This window comes from Perna viridis, chromosome 1, assembly GCF_037379345.1.
Source record: "Perna viridis isolate PV_CMFRI_1.1 ecotype Kerala chromosome 1, ASM3737934v1, whole genome shotgun sequence".
NCBI classification, from domain to species: Eukaryota; Metazoa; Mollusca; class Bivalvia; order Mytilida; family Mytilidae; genus Perna; species Perna viridis.
The window spans coordinates 52,193,049-52,216,149 of NC_142445.1; the positions used below are offsets into that span (position 1 = coordinate 52,193,049).

General features: G+C 32.7%; 2 protein-coding genes across 2 annotated transcripts; both read left to right on the forward strand.

Moving 5' to 3' along the window:
* Positions 1-129: 129 nt before the first annotated feature.
* Positions 130-13,784, forward strand: LOC148629295 (N-acetyltaurine hydrolase-like). The gene is made up of 8 exons (XM_088547600.1): positions 130-184; positions 1,905-2,067; positions 6,269-6,341; positions 8,439-8,550; positions 9,495-9,647; positions 10,329-10,493; positions 11,164-11,381; positions 12,221-13,784. Exons 1-8 carry the CDS (start codon positions 169-171, stop codon positions 12,350-12,352), a joined length of 1,032 nt encoding a protein of 343 aa, XP_088403726.1. The 5' UTR covers positions 130-168; the 3' UTR covers positions 12,353-13,784.
* Positions 13,785-16,880: 3,096 nt separating this feature from the next.
* Positions 16,881-21,149, forward strand: LOC148629296 (dynein light chain Tctex-type 5-B-like). The gene is made up of 5 exons (XM_088547607.1): positions 16,881-16,996; positions 18,569-18,731; positions 19,057-19,156; positions 19,668-19,758; positions 20,890-21,149. Exons 2-5 carry the CDS (start codon positions 18,579-18,581, stop codon positions 21,053-21,055), a joined length of 510 nt encoding a protein of 169 aa, XP_088403733.1. The 5' UTR covers positions 16,881-16,996; positions 18,569-18,578; the 3' UTR covers positions 21,056-21,149.
* Positions 21,150-23,101: the final 1,952 nt, after the last annotated feature.

Here is a 23,101-nt window from a genome sequence, read left to right on the forward strand (position 1 = left end):
ACAATACCTTAATGAAAGAAGAAATGTTAATATATGAATAAAGCTAAATGTTATGAAGTTTTTGCTTAAAACACATCATATCAAAATGTGCTAAAATATATCAACCAAGCTTGAATCAATGTCGTAAATTGTTGTTCGTGAGTTGTTGTTCTTGATTAACATTTCAACATGAAAATACAAACTGGTAAAGTTATTTACTTTATAAAATTAAGTCACACATAGTCATAGAGGCACAGCACTGTGTTGGTTTAGTTAATAAATAATTTATCTACTATAAAACATTGGAGCTAGAAATGTTATTTATACCTGGGGCGGATCGAGGAATTTAGATTATGTGGGGAGGCGTACAGTTTAAATTTTGCCGAGCGGATCGAGGCCAAAAATTTTGAAATTTTCATCCAGAGTGGGTGCAGTGTAGATATCTTTTGTGGTAAAATTAGCGAGAAATTAAAGTTTCAACCTAAAATCGCCAAAATCTACCCCTGACAACCCATGCTTTACAAATGTTAGGGGGCACAAGCCAATTACAAGCTAACATCGCAGATGGGTAAAGTGTGCTACACAGAAAAGCAGGTTTGCGACATGCTTGATTTCCTCATTGATATCATATTTGTCACATTTGGAGGAGCTATTTTTTCAACAAGTTGGCACAAACTGTACTTCTCTCCTAGCCAGTTTGTTTTCATATTCATACGAGGCTGAATTTCTTCAGGAGCTTGTTAAGAATAAAAATATAATAGATGCTAAATCCTTTAACTTTACATATAGATATATTGATGATGTTTTGTCTATCAACAACCCTTCTTTTGGTAAATGTTACCTTCAATATATCAACCTGAGCTCAAGTTAAAGGAGACTATAGAATCAGCTTGTTCTGCATCCTTTTTGAACCTACATCTCGAATTTGACAAAAGTGGTCGTCTCAGCACAAAGATTTCTTAAAAAGAGACAACTTTAATTGTAATATTATAATTTTTCCCTAACTGTGCAGTAATATACCTTCACCTCCTGCATATGGTTTTTATATTTCACTATTGATTCGCTACACTAAAGCAAGTACTAACTACTCTGATTTCCTTGAATGCCATAAATATCTGTGTAATAAACTTCTGAATCAGGGTTATGAGAAAATGTGTCTCAGAAGATCTCTTACCAAATTCTTTTTTTTAGATATCAGTCTGGTTGAAAAATACTCAGTATTTTTCTTAAATAATGAGTAATGATTGTTTTTTGTAAATTGTTCTTGGTGCTGATGTGACAGCTGATTTATTGATTATGACACAATAGCATGCCAATGCTATTTAATCACCACTGGTATATATTCATGCCACAATGGAAGTGGGAGGTTTAGCACACTGTTAAACTTAGATTTAACCCACCATTTCATTTGAAATGCCTGTACCAAGCAGGACCATTGTGGTACCAGCTGCTCCGATGGTGTAATATCTATTTTCGCCAGATTTGTTTTGGTGTTAGACTTTATTATGGATCGGATAAGTGTCGTTAATTTGTTGTTACCTTTATTGTCTGTTTACAAAATTGACAATTTACATGTAATAATAAGTTATAATTTGTTCATTTCACTGCTAATTTATATATTTGTGTAAACCACTTTCTATGAGCTGTATTTGCTTCAAATAAAGGCTTTTTATTGTTATTCAGGCATAAGATTCCTTTAAACTTAATAATTCTAGTGGTCTTGACCTGTTTGAAATAGTCTCCTGAAATGCGCTACTGAAACACTCCTCCAATCATACACCAAAAGGCAGGGAAAATGTATTTACTTACATTATCAATTTACATGTATGATATACAGCAACCTTTAACCTGCTCTTCTTCCAGTGTAAGGGGTTGTGGTGTATGTCAGCACTCATACTATAAGTTCTTTTTCATTTTATTTTCAGTGTTAGGTGCGATAGAACCAAGTTCAGCAGGAATTGTTCTTACACATGAACATCTGTCAATATCATCAGCAGCTTTAGGTGTCAGGAACCAAGATGCACGATTTACTGAATATGAAACCGTACCTGTCACAATGGATAGTTTATGGTGGATTAGACAAAATCCGTATGGATAAATTTAAAGATAATGCCAACATAATCAGATAATAAGGTTTGCCCTAGGCTTTTGCTTGTTGGTTGCTTTCTCTTGTCTTTGTTTAACTATATAAATTTGTAGTGAATTTATCTGTTAATATACTACATGTCTTTGTAATTTTAATCATATAATGAAAAATTATCTACATGTAAATGTTTAAGTTAAGGCTGAAGTTGTGTATGTCTGTGCTTTGTGTCTGCATGTGGGTAGGTTTTCCCATGGATCTTAGCTTTGAAGGGCTGGATTTGGCTAAAGTGGGGAAGAATATATTATTATGCCTTACTTATGTTTTATCAATAAATAATTTTATTAGGCTAAAGTTGTGTTTTTCTGTGTTTTGCGTCTGTATGTGGGTATGTTTTCATCAGCTTTGCAGTGGATAAACATAATTGACTCTTTTTGTTTTAGTGAAGAATCCAAAATTTTAAAACAACTGATAGAACCACAAGTGGTATTTTTTCCCTTTAAATTATTCCCCCTGAAATATGTGACATTTTTAGGGGGAAAATGTGGAGATTTACAATTATTTTCTTCAAACAATATGGACCATTACAGTTCTACTCAGTCACATAAGGCATCATTTACTTTGTCTGTCTATTTTAAATGCATAAAACACAACAGGTACTTAAATTTCAAATGCAAAACCACCTGTCCAGAATCTCATGCATACATGTACAAGCACAATATAGATATGAAAAGACATTTTTGTCACACACACACATTCACTCAAAGTTCATTTATTTTCTATGGAAGAATATATCAAAGAACACAACTCAGCCTATTAAACAGTAGAAGCAACCAAGGCTGCACATGAGTCTCAAGAGTTTGGTGTAACCTTTGTCATATTGGCAGGGCGGGTCCAGTAGAGGGCTTAACAGGTGTGCACTCCCCCTTTTCAAGGAAAAATAAACAAAACACTATCATAATCTGCTAAATATTGTAAATTAATATGGCAATTTGTCATATTCATTCATTAAACATGTCATAATCTGGTTTCCTTTAATACTGATTCTCGTTACTATGCCTCCCCTTCATAAAATCCTGGATCTTCCCCTGCTATGTTCATCTACTCTGTATTGCAAGTTAATAACAGATAAGTTGTAGTGCTTAACTACTTTTAAATTTGACAAATGTCAACCTGAAGTTTAGCTTTACATGAAGGATTGGATATACTTTAATATTCTAAAATGATTTTATCTTTATATATTCAGTTAGAGTGTCTCAACTATGTATGGAAATATTCTGGATCTGTACGAAAAATCTTTTGGGTGTTTTTTTTTTATTTGTTTGGTTTTTTTTTCTGGGTGGTAGGTTTTCACAAAATGAGTTGATGCAAAACAAAAATGAAAAAAGACACAGCCTTATCATACAAAACATAATGCTAACCTAAGCAATGCAATTTTTAACAAATACCTTACAATGAAGTCTTGGGTAATTGTTCAATTGTCTGATTGAAATTTTACTTTTACATAGAAGAGGATGAATGGCTTCTCTGTACTTGCAAAGACAAGTAACTTTTTTTTTTTTAAATGTGAACCCTAATTACTTTGATGTTAGATTTATACTCTTCCTATAACTATTAAATTTTTATCACAATGATGTAGCAAGCTACAAAATTGAACCAAAATTTCTGTAATTTTTTTGATGCTTTATTTCATGTATTACACATGGTAGACATTTTTTCTACCTACTTCGATTTTTGTTTTGAGTTACTGGTACTTATTGTATATTATTTTGGGATTTTAATCTTGTGTAATTGGTTCCATTGCTGCTGATGAAAGTTTACTCCTTGAAGACTTGTGTACAGCTTACTTGAATTTAAAATATTGGTATTTTTTGCATTTTGCAGTCAATCATCTTGAATTATAGAAGAATAAAGATTGATTTACTTGTGTATGTCAGTTTAAACTTATAACTTTTACAACACTAACTCTTTTCATGTTACTTTAAGCATCATGTATTTACAAACGGGTACATATGTTTAATAGTGGCTCATTTACCCTTATGATCATACATTTACCCCATATAACTTTACAAGTACCAGGTGCAGATCCAAGGCAAGCTGTGCAGGGCGTACCTACCCCTAGAATTTGGAGAAAAATTCTTCACAAATTGTTCCCTTAAAATGTTCTTGCTTTGCTGCCAATCTAACCTAAAATCCTGGATTTGTCCTGTGTATTTCACTTAATATCCTAACTACCAGTACCCGTTTATCTAAGGAAAAAATTTAGCTACTAATATAAATACTAGGCCAGTCTCTTTTCTCTGTCATGATCTTTACCATCTCCACCCTGCATACAAAGTGTTATTTTATGATTATTGTAAGTGGTAGTAACTTTGTTGTATAATTTTCACCCATCACAGAGGATGTATTGGTATAATTTTCACCTATCACACAGGATGTATTGATATTGTATTTTGATGATTATAAAGATAATACAAACAGTTAATGAAAACTACCTTTAGGTTTTGCTAGAAGTTATATCTTTACATTCTGTAGTTTTTTAATGAAGATTCATAGACTTTTGATTTACACATTCTTGAATGCTGTGTATCGGAATTCTGTCAAAAAGATCTTGACATTTAGAATCTAAATCAACTAAAAGATTACGCTATACTACAAAGTACTGGTTGTTTAATCATTATTAAAATCATTTAGTTGTCAGTCAATATTTTTATTCCTTTAACACGAATGAGTATTTTTATCAACAGTGTCACACTTTTCGAGGAATAAAACAAATAATCCATTTGTCATTTGTGTTTATTAGTCGCAATTTGTTTATTTTTATTTTAGAATTGCTGAAGAAGTATGACAAACTGGTTCCTTTGATTTCATTTTTATTACAAGAGTCAACCTAGACACTGAAATTGTTATTTTTTGATTACTAAAAAATTTTAGAATTGAGATTGTTTTGGAAAGTTATCCAGTTTTGAACTGTTTTAAGCATTTGAGACAATAGTTTTTTTAGAGGAGGATTAGTCTAACAATTCTTACTTCAGAAATGATGAATTTACTTAAAACATGAACGAAAAATCATGGTATACAACATTCACAATTATCTGTATCTGAGAGACAGAAAGAAAACCAAACATTACTACAATGCTTTTGATTGTCCAAAATGTTTGTCTTAGGTCTCACTAACCACTTCCAATGTTTCCATTACTTTACATGTCAAAAAAGTAATTTTCAAAGTTCTACTGTGAATTCCCAGGACAAATGACATCTTAAAGTTGCATACCATTTCGAAGCTGGGAAAACAAGGCTTTCAAAATCATTATGATAATGGTACGATGATTGTAGAAATTCTTCACAAAGTTACTTGAATAAATAATACTGAAAATCCACATTTTCACCTTTTCTGCTAACTGGCAGCATGGTGGCAAATTACTCACACATGTAAACAATACTCATACACTTTTGTAGTAAATTACATATATGGTTTAAAAGTACACATTCTCAGCTTTATTTTGACTACTTTTAATCAGAATGCACAAAAATAATGCACTTACAATGCATAGGTCTAGGTTCAGTGTGTTTTTGGTACTACATAGGGGGTGGCCATTTGACCCTGAAGTGGTTAATGAGACCTTACTTTTAATATAGTTACTTCCCTTTGAGCAGTTTAATAAAAAACCACAGATTATGACAATGGGCAATTGAAGCATCACTCTGCCTTTTCCCAAGAAAAAGCATGGGGAAAAGGCAGAGTGATGTTCCACTTGTGACTATGGGGACAACTATTTGATTCTGAGGTGGGTCCTGGCAAATATTGTGAGGGTCAGAATAATTCTTGTTTTAATTTTGCAGGTCAAAAAGTTTATTTTCAATCACATCTGGGCAAGATTATTTATTTCCATTACACAGTATGAAGTATCTGGACTAAGGTCATATATTTATTTTATTTTCTAGGAGTTTTAGGCCAGAATATTTATTTCCAAAATTTGCCAGGCCCCCACTTCAGAATCATATGGTCATCCCCTAATAACCACAAATTGGCAAATCAGCTATTGGTGTTAACTCAAATATGCACAACACCCCAGTTTTATTTTAAAGATATATTCAAGGAATTTTATACACAGTAATGTCTGAATAGCTTTAAAATTGAGATATTTATTGTAAAAATAATAATATCAACTTGATAATATTACGAGTCATTGTCATTCATTACAGGTACAGCAATAATCCAAACTTAAAGTTGTATGAGGAACAGGAAGCTGTAATTGAAGAACTTAGATTCTTTAAGGTAATATACATTTGAACTGGTTTTTGCAGTGTACTGTCTCCTGTTAAGACTTCATTTCAATGAAGTTTTGTCCACTTATGCTTATTTTCCCTCTCCTTCAAAGTGGAAAAGTGTATTGTTTACTGTGTACTTTACTTCTCATTCTGCCTCATCCTATTCAAGTCATATTCTGCTCTTTTCATATAAAGGTATATTTTGGCCATACCTATTTTTGCTTTAGACCTAGGTCTTAGTCTTTTGCATGTGAATTTATTACTTACTAAGAGGCAGTACGTCAAATTCAGCAATACAGTAATACCCATATGTGAGTTTGGCCATCAACTTCAAGTTGAATTTTACACACTTTTACCTGAGTCACTGATGGTGAAAGCTCGTTTAGTATCTGCTTGACATTGTCTGTCTGTAGAGGTACCCACTTATGTAATTTGTAATTCAAAATATATTTGAACTTTGTACAGTGTTTGTATACATGTACATATGATATTGAAGATGTGTAATTTTGGAGAATTTTGACATTTTTTTGTCACTTCATGGTGTCGAAGGTACACTTTTTTGTAATTTGTAACTCAGTAAGTATTAAACCAATACTATTCAAACTTTGTACAATGTTTATACATAATGATGGACAATGTGACAAAAATTGAATATGAATTTTGATCTTAGCAAATTTTGCAGCTGTATATGCTATCTAAGTAAATAATTCAGGTATTTTGTAACCCCATATGTTAACTTGCTTAGTGTTCATGATGATGCATTTGTTGAAGATATTTCTGGGCTGACAAATATATGAAGGTGAGGCACGTCTTGATATGTTATCAGTCATGTTTAATTTGTAAGTGCCATAATTTTTATACAACCACAAAATATTTTTTCAACCGTATAATGATAACACCCTGTCATCATTGTCATTGTCATCCTTTAACTTTATTTATGATAACTTGAAATTTTAAAACATTATTCCTAGAGACATAGCTGAGCTGAGCTGAGGTCTTTGCCCCATCCCTTTTTGAAATAAGGAGCTAAAAGAGGGAAATTTTGTCTTAATGTGGATCCAATTTTTATAATTCAGATGTCATTCTGTTCCTTTTGAAATTCTGGGTTTTTTTTACAGGATAGGCTTATCTTTAACAGTTTTGGAGTTAGAGGGGTATGAAATTGGACTATTCCAAAGAAAAATCAACTTTTTTATTGTTGGTCCAATTTAAAAAAAAAAAAATTTCCTTATGAAATTCCCTGCCTGCATTTTTTATGTCAGACTTCAGATATCTGTTACGTTTTCAAGTTGTAAGGGGTCAAAGGGACTACAGCACCAAAAATCAACTTCTTTATTTTTGGTCCACTTTCAAATTTTTTTATATGAGATGCCTTATGAAAGTCCTTGCCTGCATTTTTTTTATAATATTTCTGATATCTCTTATAAGGGGTCAAGTAGGCCTCACCAAAAAACAACTGACTTTTTTATTTTTGGTCTGATTTGGAAATTTTTTCTTTATTGGATTCTTTATGAAAACTCCTGTTTGCATCTTTCCATCAGATTACAGATATCTTACAGTCTTGTGTTATGAGGTGCAGAAAGGGCCACTCCCCCAAAAAATTGACCTTTATATTTTGGGGCAGATTTCAATTTTTTTTAAAAGTTTGTGCCACATTGTGTCCTAGCTAGTTGTGTCCATAATGAACTGTAAGTCCCTATTCTTAAGTGTGTCAAAATCTACAAATGTATCCACACTTGCTTCAAGTGAACAGAGTTAGACATGCTTTGGCTGTATCATGCTGCACTCAACAAAGCTCGTTATTTATCTTTTGACTTCAGGTTTATATTTTTTCATGGTACTGTTATCATCTATTTTGTCCTTGTCATATTATGTACACACATGATTTTGCATGTTGAAAGAATTTTACCTCATGTTTACCTACTTCAAAAGGATGGTTTGTCAGATTTAACTAAATGAATTAAGTGAAAGTGTATAATGTACTAAAAGATTTTGTACCCGAAATTGAAGAGAAATGTGTATGGATTTCTATGAAAATGTACCATTACATATCTTTAATGATAACAATATAAGAATATAATCATTTATCTCTGTAATGTTGTAGAAATATGGTGGTTCAACAATTGTAGATAATACCACCTATGGAATCCAGAGAGATATTAACTTCCTGAAATATGCTGCTGAACAGACTGGTGTCAACATTGTGGCAGGAGCAGGTTATTCAACCTATTTAATTAGATACACACATAGGACTCATGCATCTCTCCTAATGGCAGGAGCAGGGCATTCAACCAGTTTAATTAGATACTCACATAGGACCCATGCATCTCTCCTAATGGCAGGAGCAGGGCATTCAACCTGTTTAATTAGATACATACACAGGACCCATGCATCTCTCCTAATGGCAGGAGCAGGGCATTCAACCAGTTTAATTAGATACACACACAGGACCCATGCATCTCTCCTAATGACAGGAATAGGGCATTCAACCTGTTTAATTAGATACTCACATAGGACCCATGCATCTCTCCTAATGGCAGGAGCAGGGCATTCAACCAGTTTAATTAGATACACACATAGGACCCATGCATCTCTCCTAATGGCAGGAGCAGGGCATTCAACCTGTTTAATTAGATACACACACAGGACCCATGCATATCTCATAATAGCAGGAGCAGGGCATTCAACCTGTTTAATTAGATATTCACATAGGACCCATGCATCTCTCCTAATGGCAGGAGCAGGGCATTCAACCTATTTAATTATAAACATAAATCCCACTGGATTCCACAAATTGCATAAGCAGGGCATACAACCAGTTCTATTTGATACAAGCATAGGGCCCACTCCTCTTTCTTAAAACATGCCACTGAACACTTGTAAATTTGGCAGAAGCCGGGCATGTAATCAATTTCATGAGATACCAGCATAGAGCACTCCTTTCTCCCTATAAATATGCCACTAGAAAGACTGGTTAATTGTGACAGGAGCAGTCCATACAATCTAGTCAAATACAAAGAAAGAGCTCTCCCCTTTCCTCAAAATATCACACTAGAAAGACTGGTTAATTGTGACTTGAGCATATCATACAATCTAATCAAATACAAACATTGACATTTCCCCTCTCCTCAAAGTATAAAACAAAATTTCTATATTTTAGGATATTATGTCGAGAGTTCCAGACCTGAAACTGTCAACCTAACTGTAGAGGAGATGGCTGAGAAAATGAAGAAAGAAATGATAGAGGGTTGTGACGGTACAAACATTAAATGTGGAGTTATTGGAGAGATCGGCTGTAGTTGGCCTTTTTTAGGTTTGTAATTTAGTTTTGTATAGGAGACATACTGAAATATCTTGAAACCAAGTTGTGCCATGATAAAATTTTTTATTTGTACTGATTAGATTATCTCATAAAATTGAAAATGAAATTTTAAAAATTTGAATGACTTTGTATGCTGCTTTTTATAATACTTGTACTGGTAAGTACATTGTACTTTTCAACAGTTTCAAATGTTAGGAAAGTACCAGTAAGGAATAATTTTTAAAGCTAACAAATACTTTTGCTTAATTGGCAGTTACATTTTATATGGTATAAGGGTTATATTGAGGGTTATAACTTTATAGACTTTCTCATTTCTAAAAAAAACATCATATATTTTGTGTTGTGAAAATGGTTAAGTAGTCTCATTTGAGTGTAACATGGAATCAAAACAGCATTCTGAATTTTGCATTGTATTGTACTTCATTTTATATGACATTCTACTTACCTCAAATGACATATTACTTGATATATTTACCCCTGGGCGATTCAAATGCTGATATAGTCTTTTTCTGTCATATTAGAATAGAAATAATTCATGTTAGGTATAGTGTTTTACTCATTTATTCGCAGGTTAGCCATTATATTCATATTTTATATAAAGTCACAACCCATGTGTAAATGAGTACAACACCCCTTCTCCTCATGAATTATTACTTAATTCATGAATTGCAGCAAGTGAGAAAAGGTCTGTACAGGCTGCCGCACAGGTTAATGTTGATATTGGTTGTCCTGTAATTATACATCCTGGTCGTCATGAAGATGCTCCTGCTGAAATTGTCAGAGTCTACCAAGAGGCAGGAGGCAAAGTAGATAAGCTTGTCATGTCTCATTTGGATAGTAAGTAAATGTTTAGATTGTCTGGGTTAGGCTGTAGATATAATTTTGTCTACAATAAATGACCTCTACAGTTATCAGATATGTGGTAAACATGTTTCATGGCTATTTTGAACATAGGGGTATAAAGGAACCTTAATAATACATGTATATAAATGGATGGTGGTTTGTTTTCTATATTTCCATTGAATGGTAAGTAGAACTGAACAAAAATTATCAATAGGTTGTTGATAAAGGAAACAATGATGTTTGAAAAAGGTGATATTTTGCTAGTTTTTGACAATATCTAGACTTTTTTTGAAGAAACATTCAGACATTACTAGTTGCTAGTGTTATCATATATACATTTTGCAGTTCAGTAAACTTTATATTACATGACTGCTTTTATAAGCTTTAAGGTAGATCATACCTATTACATGGAGCGTCTTTTTTCAGTCATCTTTGAGTTTATAGAAATGTGTCTTTGTGTAAGCGAAAAGTATTTAATGTCATGTGAAAACTTTATCTTCAGTTTATATGGTACAAATTCAAACAGTAATTATAAAGAGCCCGATCAAGGGGCAGATAATTGATGGTAAAATGTTCAAAAGAAATGTAATGGAGATTTGTATGTGTATCAATGTTTATCTTGGCATTTGATGATTGTTGTACGTAGAATATTAATTGATTCCAGGAACACTACTGACTAGGGAAAAGCTGAATGAATTTGCAGGTCTTGGTTGTTATTGTGAATTTGACCTGTTTGGTATTGAGACAACCCATTACCAGCAATGTGAGTCTGTTGACATGCCTGGAGATTCAGTAAGAATCAAGTCTATTAAAGGCTTGATAGATGATGGACATGAAGACAGAATCACAATATCACATGATATTCATACAAAACACAGGCTGGTATGTCCAGTATGTTAGGTTTTACTTGTTAAAGATGATATAGACATGAATATTTTATCATATCCATTTATTTAATTCCAACAAACCAATACAGTTACTCTGCTTTATATTTTATGAGTTTACCTTCTGCTAAGCAGTGAAATAAAAATAAAATATGTCAGATAAACTTGTTGTACAGGAGTAGGAAAGTATACTGTTTTATTGTTTTAACGTTTATTCTTGAAAAAATATGTTTGAAAGTGCAATAAAGAAAATGTGTTTTTTAATAGAATAAATGTGTGAAATTGAAAATGAGAATGTAAATTATGTATGTGCCTATATAGTTGTCATATAGTAGTCAATATTAATTTGGCTACTGTCAATGCTTTATTCAATATTATAACAAAGTAGAATTCAGTCAAATTTCACTACTTTTAATTATCCAGCTTCTGTAACAATTTAGGGAAATTTAGTGTTACACGAAATAAAAATGTTTCCTCTACAAGCACAAATTCTTAAAAGTAATTATGAAAGTATAGAATTCAAAATAAAGTTGCACCCTTTCTAAACTAACTACCAGAATTAACCTATTAATTGTTAAATTCAAAATGTCAGTGTTGAAGTCATGAACCCATGATAGCAACCAAAACTGCAAAAGATTGTGTCAATATTTGTTTTAAGTTCAATATTAATCATAGTGTAAGCTTTAACTTAATTGCTCTTGCAAAGATATACATTTCATCAGTGCAAGTTTTCAAAAATTAACAAAAATTTACTTTTAACAAGTATGAAGACTTAATGCAACTGTAGTTCAGTTGTAAACTACAGCACCTATCACATCTTATTTTGATTTTTTGTAGATGAAGTATGGTGGCCATGGATACTCCCATATACTGATTAACATTATTCCTAAGATGAAGTCCAGAGGTATATCTGATGACTGCATTGATAAGATTACAAGAAGAAATCCTCAGCAGTGGTTATCATACTAATATACTTTATATTTACCATAATGATAAATTTGCTCCAAACATAAAGGTAGCTTCCTTATTATTACTCAGATTAACTTGATTTTTAAAGTCACTTGATTGTGTTAAGGTTCTGTAGGTTACAAAGTGGTAGTTATACTCCGAGAAAATGAAGGTTTGAGGTATAGAGAAATCAACCTGTATGTCTGTCTGTTCACCTGTCATTATGTCTTGTAGGCACACCTCCTCCTAAACTGTTCAATGGATTTTGATGAAATTTTATAGGAAGGTGAGGCATCAGATGTAAACGTGCATTAATAAACATAATTATTCTCAGAACACTGGCAGGAGAGATTATCAAATTAAAGTGTTTTATATGGCATGTCCGCTTGAATCAGGGGAGATTATCAAATTAAAATGTTTAACATGAAATGTCTACTTGTATCAGGGAGATTATCAAATTAAAGTGTTTAACATGGAATGTCCACTTGTATCGGGGGATATTTTTTTGTCAAATTGCTCGTAGTATTTAAGGATGTTTCTAATTTTTGAACAGGTTATTTTGTATAACATGTTCAATAATAAGAAACTTTTTTTTTTTAATTTAATTCTGATTGATGACAGTTTAAATAAATATATATACTTGATTTGTTATCAAAACCTTATGTTATTTGGGATTATTTGACATTGCAGACCAATCAATGTTAATGATGTCTTAGTACCAAGTCAGGTTATACTTTAGTACCAAGTCAGGTTATACCTTAGTACCAAGTCAGGTTATACTTTAGTACCAAGTCAGGTTATACTTTAGTACCAAGTCAGGTTATACTCTAGTACCAAGTCAGGTTATACCTTAGTACCAAGTCAGGTTATACTCTAGTACCAAGTCGGGTTATACTTTATAACTAGGTTTGCTCAAATAGAGGCAACCAATGTGAAACCTTGTTATTACAAATCAAATTATTTCTAGTGCATTGGGAAAAGTTTTGTATGGTATTACAAGAAAAAGTTTGTTCTTTTATAATCAGATTTCAGGAGTTTTAGTATTAGAAGTAGCTAATATTGAGATCATATTTTAATCAGATAAGATACAAATTTATGTTTATTCTTGGAGAAAATACATTTGAAAATGCAGTTAAAGAAATCACATTTTTTAATGGCATAAGTGTGAAATTGAAAATGAAAAATGTAAATTATGTATGTAGTCTATGTACTAAAAGTTTCATGTTAGACTTTTTTAACCATCCTAGGTTAAAAACTACTCTCAATGAGACAATTTATGTTTTTTGTAATAACAAATACCATGTATAGAAATCCCCCAATTTATTTTTGTGGATTTGATAGCAAGATTTTTGAAGTGATTTATGTCACTGAAGGCTTTTTGAAAAATATATTTTGAAATACTGTCAAGCTGTTTGTATTGCAATATTGTTAGAATTAAATATTGGTTGTATTATTACAGAGTTGTGATTTCCTGTGAAGTTGGAACTAAGAAATGGGGATAGTTTACTTGAAAACCTGATATACTAGCCTTATTGCAATCAGATCTCATTGTTCCTTCTTAAATTTCCCCATCTGAAAAATATAAAATCCTGTCAGTGGCTGTTGTGTCATTGGAGTTTACTACATCCTGTATAAATTTGTATTACTATTGTCAGGGATTTAAGAGTTATAGGCCCAGTTTTTTTTTCAAGTTTCAAATAAGAACAATAAATTGTCAGTTAAAAGGGTTCAATGCCAGTCCTTGATGCATGTAAATGAAATTTCAGAAGTCAGAAACAGAGGAAGCGGTATTTCTGACAACCTATTGTTTAACCCATGAATGCTAAGATCCCATCATTGTGGACAGGAGATAGATGCAGTTTAGCATAGAAAAAAAAGTTCAACGAAATTCTTCAGTTTAAGTACATACACATAGAAAGCCCCTGTTAAAGTTGACTATGTTATTATTATCATGTAACGTGTTTTTGGAGCCAGACGGTAACATCCTGAAATCACAGTAGCGCCTCCATAATTTCAGTTTCTTAAAAAATTGAATACAAGGTAACACATATTTTATTCACAAATCAGTGACCCACTGTGGGCATTGCACAGAGTGAACATGAAAATACAACGGTTTCAAAAAAAAAAAACATTTAATGATTGAAAGAAAACAGACTACTATTATTTACGCACACCCAGAACATGTGGATACGGTTAAATTATTCTCTAAGTGTATAACAGTATTTTAAAATGGTTTGACAGACACGGCCTCAGATGCAAAATCCTTTGTTTTTTTATCAAGGAAATTCATATTTGTAATAATAATTTAATTCAAATAATCAAATTTTTACAGCGTACTTGCGTATACTGCAACTCTTCAGAAATGGCCGAATGGAATTTATCAAATGATATCATTGAGAGTCTCCAATACTTTATATCTCATTCAGAATAACTTCTGGGATTTCTTGCAATACACAGAGTTGTTTACAATTCATCGACAAGGGCAGGGGACTTCCCATCTGCTACTCCTCTTAGTCCGTTGAAAATAGATTATTTAAAAAGGGTATTTGTATACAAAATAGGATGCAGGGGTACTCTATAAAAGTGATCTTTACTCACGGTACTTTCTTGTTTGCAAGTCTGCTATGCTACTATGAATAAAGTTAGCTTAATGACCGAAGATTTATTTAAGCCATTTTATCATTAAAATTAATTCGTGATTTATACTCTTTATACTTCTATTCCCCATACTAAGTTAAATCCCAACTCAAAATATTATACCTAGTTGTTACTCCAAAAAAGGCGGTACGCCTAGATACAAATATGGAGTTCTTGATAGATTCCTCATACTTTGCAAAAAAAGACAATTCCAAATCATCTTCCAAATATACCGAAGATGCTTTCAAAATGCTGGAATTTTTTATCGACAACATATTTGTCCAGTGTGGTGGACGCGTTTTTCAACAAACCGTCGGCATTCCAATGGTAACAAATTGTGCGCCTATACTTGCTGAGCTATTCCTTCACTTTTATGAGGCTGATTTTATAGCTGATCTGATCTAAAAGAAGGAACATCGTTTAGCTATATCCTTTAATCTCAGTTTCCGCTATGTATATATGACGTATTATCGTTAAACAATCCTAGTTTCGAGGATTTTATACACCGCATCTACCCCAAAGAACTGGAGATAAAGGATACTACAGACACTGTGAAGTCAGCCTCATATCTTGACCTACACATAGAGATCGATGGTAAAGGAAAACTACTGACCAAACTATTCGACAAACGCCATGACTTTTTATTCCATATTGGCAACTTTCCTTTCATCTGCGGCAGCATCCCTTCAGCTCCTGCGTATGGAGTTTTCATATAACAACACATACGTTATGCCAGAGCTTGCCATAACTACGCAGACTCATTGCATCGCGCAAGACTTCTTACAATTAGGCTTCTAGAAAAGGATGATGTTGCTACAAGATTGAAGTCATCACTACAGAAGTTTTATGGTCGTCATCATGAACTCATGAATCAATACGGTGTATATATCCATCTGCATCATAAAAACTGATTTGTTCAACGTGTCATAACTTTTCTTTCCTCTACCGTCTATCCTGGACTTGACTTTTAATAAGCAACTCGGCGGTTGTTTATGGCAAGCAAAGGGAAAAAAATGAGTATTTTCTAATATTAAAAAATGATTTTTTTAATATTACAAATTAGATTTCTTATATCACAAAACACTTTTTTTAATATTAAAAAGTCATTTTTAATATTAAAAATTCAATATTAGAAAATGCATTTGTTGTATTCAATTACGATTTTTTAATATTAGAAAATCATTTTGTAATACTAAATAACGTGACTGATTTTGCAATTTTGCAAAGGGATTTTCCAACATTACAAATTCATTTTCTAATATTACAAATTCAATTTGTTATATTACAAAATGTGTAATGTTTTAAAATATTAATAAATCAGGAATTTGTAATATTAGAAAATGAATTTTTAGTATTACAAAATGTATTTGTAATATTAAAAAATCATTTTCTAACATTACAAAATATTGATTTTGTCCACTTTGGCTTGACATATTTTTTTTCTAGAAAAACAGAGGACGCTTACTTCACCGGCACACCTGGTCCATGCTCTCAATTTTTAGTGGAGTCCGAGTTGCTCGTTTACGTTTATTTTGTATATATTATTTTAGGCACCCAAAATTTGTTATAAAAACTGATGTATAATTTTGTTATGTTACCATGGCTACAGATTTTCATAACAAAATAGAAAATAATATCTTTTTTTCAAGGATCTTCATAATGTAAGTTTTTGAAAAATATATACTTTTGACAGGAAAAAGATGTTGGATTTGCTTGTTTAAGTGTCTCAATGTAGCTTTATTTCCACAAATTGTCATAGTTATCTGCAGTGACCTATCTATATAGTGGAACCTTATCAATCATCCGTGATTCAAACGATCCAAGTATACTTTACGGCATATTAAGCACGCCAAGTCTTGATAAAATATTCGCGGATTTTTAATGATGTGTCCGGATATAGCATTTTCATCCTCGATTCTAAAATTACTCATCCAACGTGCGCGTGATGTTTGTCAACTCAACGTCAGCACGATAGAGAGCAGTTTCATGTCAACTTGGAATTCAAATTAGATTTTTTAGAACCTAAACGTAAGTTTGAATCTTCACGCCATATACTTTATATAAGCCATGTTAATTCGACGGCACGAAACAGTCGAGTTTCTTATGTGTCAGATCTGTCACAAACAAATGTAAACAAACAAGTAACTTAGTCTACGTTTTTTGTCGTACTGCTATGCTAATCCGGAGTCGGAACTGCAATCAATAAAGACAATTCACTACATAGGTGGATCAAAGGGGTTGGGTGCTGGCTTGGCCTTGTGCTTGAGAAGTGTGGTCGATTAGATTATACAGTACGAATTGAAAATCACTGGAATAGAGGCTTTTCTTGTGTCAGCAAAGCTATCTTTTTTCGGTAAATTCTAGATCAACTATTGTCTACTGCATTTGCCAGAAGTAGGCTATATACAAAAATCTCTTATTTAGCCGTATATGCCCACTCATAACCAACCACACAATAAATAAATCTCAAACATTCGAGAATATGTAAAATTTATATCCCATATTGTCATGTTATACGTCTGTTGTACAAGAACATTTTTGGACATTTTCATTCAGTCTCAATATAACAAAACCGTCGAATAGGATGGGAATGTTGGCTAAAAAAAATGAGAAACATAATGTGTTGCATTGCTTTTGGGACCAGTATGTTCGCCCAGCTTGATGATCTGGTACAAAAAGAGATTGATCTATTATAATATACTGATCAAGGAGTAGAAATTCTTGCCAACCGATTTACCGTCCTCCATGTGAAACAAGTTGTGCCCGAAGTTTAAGGAAAAACAAATTTCTGATATTTTGCTTTAAAATGAGCTATCAAACAACGCTTTCCATTGAGAAATATTTTTTTAGTTAGCAGATTGGCTAGAATTGCTTCTGTCATGAACAAGGCGAGATCTACTCTCTTGACAGTAACAGTAAGAAGTTATGAATATCTTCATTATATTCTGACTTAGCGAATTCTTTATATTTATACGAGTTCGTGCACCCAGTTTTCAGTGGAGTTTGGGCTGCTTCTTTGTATGTGTTGTTTTGGATACATCGCGTTCTTTGATGTGCGTGTCAGTCTTTATCATTGGAATATATTTCAAATCGATTCGTGGTTCCCTTGATTACACTTTTTAATTTTGTTTTATAGTTTCAATTTTTTACATCTACATTTAGTTTTGTTTCTTATCTTGCGGAAAATATTTTGATGTTGTAACGGTAAAAGTGATAAGAAAGATTTGGCCCTTTACTTGAAAACAATAGAAGTGACAGCTATGATGTTCTTAGCAATAAAGCACTTACATAATGTTGGAAAACAAACAAAAGCTCTAGGAAATAGGAGCTTAGTCTTGATAGCAGTTCTTTGAACCAAGTCATAATTACAGCAAGTTAATTATACCACTCTATAACGCGTTTCTTCAATTGAATGTTCTCAAATTGCTTTCACCCGACTTGATGGCTAAATAATACTTCTTACGTGAACAATCGATTAACAAAAGGACGAGCAATCTGGTCGTGAATTGAGGTGTTAATCAATGTAAAATTACTTTGTTCATGAATAATGGCACTGATGCTTGTGTGACCTCGCATTGTAATCACTGCATCCATTGACAGGTGTTTTATCATGGCTCTCACTCAGGGGAAGGAGTTAAACGCTAGAGTTTCTAGTTTGTTTGATATACCAGAGAAGAAACTCACAGCTATTGGTTCAAGTATAACTTCTTTCGCCTGTGATCCGAGACATTTTGGAGAAGAGGGTGGGAGACCTTCTAAAAAGGTAGGCATTGTTTTGTAACTTGATCAAGTTACGTAACAAATTAATATTTTAATGTTTCTTTACTATTTTAGCCACTGTCATTTTATCAAATTCGTGTTTGTGAACAACTAGTGACATCGAGTATCACTTTCCACGCTTTTAATGTAATATGGTACCTTAATAAACATTTTAATTTTCATTTTTTTGCTAGTTTTTCATCTCTGATTTCGAAAATAAAATTGTTTTCTTGAATTGAACTGGTTTTCACCGATACTTATTTTGTAACGCATGGAATAAGCAAAGTCGGTATACCTGAAAAATATACTTCATTACATTACTTTTGTAGGTGTATTACGAGAACACATACAAACTAGAACCAGACTCAAAGTTCAGAGCTGACAAGGTTAAACCAATTATAGATGACATATTGACAAAAAATTTAGAAGGTTAGGTATTGTGTTGTCAGTTATAGTCTATTTAGTGTATGACCTGGCTATCAGCACAAACATTGTGGACAATTTTGAAAAGCACAGGTTAAATTCAGATATATTACATGAAACCATAATGGTTTAATCATTAGCAGGTCCCGGGGTTGGAAACTCCTCTTTGTAATATCTTCTGCAAAATCAGGGCAAATGATAGCCTGAACCCCTCCATCTTTATAATTTTCTTAAATGGCCCCTGCATAAATTATCACTGCCAATGATTAACAAACAGAAACACCCAATTTAACTCGAGGACTTGCGCTAGTGTGTATATGGTTCTTATAGGATATGGACAAAAGGCTGTGTAAGATGTGCACATTGTAGATTTGCCCGGGCCTAAACCAGGAATGGTATCCAATGGACATAAAAACGTGTATTTTTATTAAAATATATAGTTATAAATTGTATCAAAACTAAATAAGGGCAATGTATCACTAGTATTTGAATGTCATTGTGAAACCTCTCATTCAAGGTAGAAAATATGAACCCATCGAGTGTTCCATATTGTCGAAAAGTCTGGCCGATGAAATTAAAGCAAAGGTCAAGGAACTTAATTTTAAAAGGTAAGCGTTGCCTTCAAATGCACTTTCGAAAATATTTCAGTGGTACAGATAACTACTACATACATGTACATGAAAGTGACCTTTTAATTGTTTAATGATTCTAGTGTGCTTCAACATCAAAATTTACAACGTCACAATTTTTTCAATAGTATATGAAGTGAGAGGGTGCAATCTATTGCTTTCATGATGATAATTTTACTTTATTATTAAACTTGTTGATGGATATCATGCTTTATCTATCATTTACGGTTGTGCAAAGTCTGCTTTACAGGAGATTCTTTTATCTGGGCACTTTGCACCCTAGAAACACAGTTTCCTCCAGTAGGGTGTGAATCCATCCCTAGCGCTTACAAATTTTACTACTCAGTGTAATGGGTAATTGAGAATAGTATTAGAAGAGAAAAAGTGTCACAGTAGGTATCCCCATGATTAATAGTATATACGAGTTTAAAGTACTGTAAATTATACAGTTAGTGGCGCTTTATATTTTCGCGGTGAAAATGTGATGTGTGTGATAAAATCAATCCATAAATCATAATGTTTTGCAATGATACATTTTCTTGTCAGCAAAATTTATTTACATCTCGCTGAGTTCTCATCTTCAGCAGCTTTCCTGCCTAGTTTGATTAATTGATAGATGCTTCAGATATCTTAAGTTTTTAATTAATATTATTTTTTTTCGCCTTATTGTTATTATTTTATCTCTAACCACTATCAAACATGCATGTGTATACCTACAACAGTTTCTGGATTCAGTTTTCTAGTCTGTCGTCACAGATGTTCAATATACATGTACTTATCTATGAAACTAGAATAATGATTAATTATGATTAAACAGTTATCATGATTATTATGTTGATAAGTTGCTACTTGGTCAACCAATTATATATTGGCTCATTGTGCTGTTGATAGTCTTTTAGACTTCATGCCACTGAGATTCAGTGAATGAGTATTGATTTATCTGAGGCAACGAAAGATTGCTAGCAATCAAAATTAATATTTAAAAGAAGATTAACGAAATAGATTTATTTCTAATTAATTTGTAATTGACTCTGGAGTAAACTGAGTTCTAGCGGATGCATGCTCCTTACGATTGAAATACTAGTAATAAAAAGCATTTTCTTTTGGTAGGTACAAACTGATAAGCTTGGTGACTATAGGGCAACAGAATGACCAAGGGGTAAGAATCGGTAGCAGGTATCTCTGGGACCACGAAAGGGACAGTTTTGCTGCATCATCTTACCACAACAGACATATCTTTGCTGTAGGGACCGTGTACGCTATGTACTACGAATGAACTCGCTGTTATGTAATGGATAATAGAAATGAGAGGGTGCAATCTATTGCTTTCATGATGATAATTTTACTTTATTATTAAACTTGTTGATGGATATCATGCTTTATCTATCATTTACGGTTGTGCAAAGTCTGCTTTACAGGAGATTCTTTTATCTGGGCACTTTGCACCCTAGAAACACAGTTTCCTCCAGTAGGGTGTGAATCCATCCTCAGCCCTTACAAATAATACTACTCAGTGTAATGGGTAATTGAAAATAATATTAGAAGAGAAAAAGTGTCACAGTAGATATCCCCATGATCCTTATCGGCGACGTTTCTTTTTTTTTAAGAGCAATTGCTGAAGGTAAATATTCTGTTTTTTTTTCAAGATTTAAACAAAAAGACGTATTTCACTTTTGCGTGACATAGACTGGTTTAAGTAACTTAACTAGCCTTGCCAGTACTTATTTTTCTTATATAAAATAGGATATGTGGTAGGATTGCTAATGATGTATGCCAAGCAACGAACAATTATGCCATTTCATCTGCATTGAAAGTTTCAGTTTAAAATTATCAAGTCATTTTAAGTTCATCTGAGGATTTTTTCAGACATATTTACGTTTTATTCGGAAAACAAATTCTCGGGCTTGCATTTCGATGGGATCAAAGAAATCCAATTTTGAGCTAGTCTATAGATGTACTCATTTAGTGATCTCTTGTTATAATATTGTTATAATCAGTTGATGTGTAGGGAAGTTGAGCAAAGCTAATTCTTTAATGTGACCGTGGACAGGGTAAAGGAGACCGGTAGAGAAGGGATGGGAGAAAGAAGGAAGGTACCCCTGTTCACTTCTTTAATTATTGTTTCTTTCATATATTATCGATTATCTTATTCTTGGTTTGATATATTTACTTTTCCCTGTGCTTTTGAACAACCAAGTTGAACTGTAGATGGGAACAGGAAATATTAAACACAAAAATGTTTTCAGTCTTACGAAGTTAGTCCCCCCTGATCTTTTGTATAATATTTCTACAATTTACCATTTAATTTAATGTATGGGTGGATCAATTTTATTAAGCAGCATTGCACATAAGTACAGACTGCTTGTGCTCGACAACCACCATTTCCGTCTGAGCCAATTTCCGGTCCCAAAATGGTAATCGAGAAAATAATGGGGAACGATTTAACAAAAAGTAAATATCAAAGAATGTTAACACACATAAAACTGTATGAAAATAATAATAAAAAAAATAATGACACAGTCGTAATGAAGAATTCAACAGTTTACATTAATTGACTGACTAGATTTATATTTCTCAATTGTCGCCTGAATGTTTTGTTTGAATAATCTTTTCCCATTCTAACAAAATTACATCATTACGATTAACGTCGGAAACTTCGCATTTTTCTTAAATCCAGTACCAGATATTTTTAATACCAAGTCGATATGTATATACTGATGATTTTAAGTTTCAATTATTTTCAGTTGGAGTTATTTGTTCAATTGATAAAACTACAAATATGCAGATGAGTTAATTTTTGAGTGTTTAATTATTTGTTCTTGCATAAATGCTCCTTAAAACACGAGTCAACCGGACGAGATGCCTTAAGTGATTGTATCTTTCTGACAATAGTAAAATCAAACTCTATGGAACCTTACAATGTAACGTGATTACTTTCCGTTATTGGAAATCCTTTTGCAGCCATGAAGTATCATGAATTTTCTTGATGATTAAGCATTGTGATGTCGACTTGTAAGGTGACCCACCCATTAAGATTGATTGTTGTTGCATACATTCGACTGTAACTAACGCACTAGAAACTATAGTTGCCTGACTTGGACTTGCATGGAAAACACAAGAATATTTACTAACCGTATAAATTGCAACTTAAAATTAAAAAGCGATAGACTGGAATAAAGCAATGAAGACAAACAGTTATCACAACAGATTTTTTAATTATTATTTTGAAAAAAATGCATAGAGACCACAGACGTCAAATCCTAATCAGTCGGGATAATACAAGGATGGACATAATAAGCTAAAAAATTTGGGTTATGGTTTA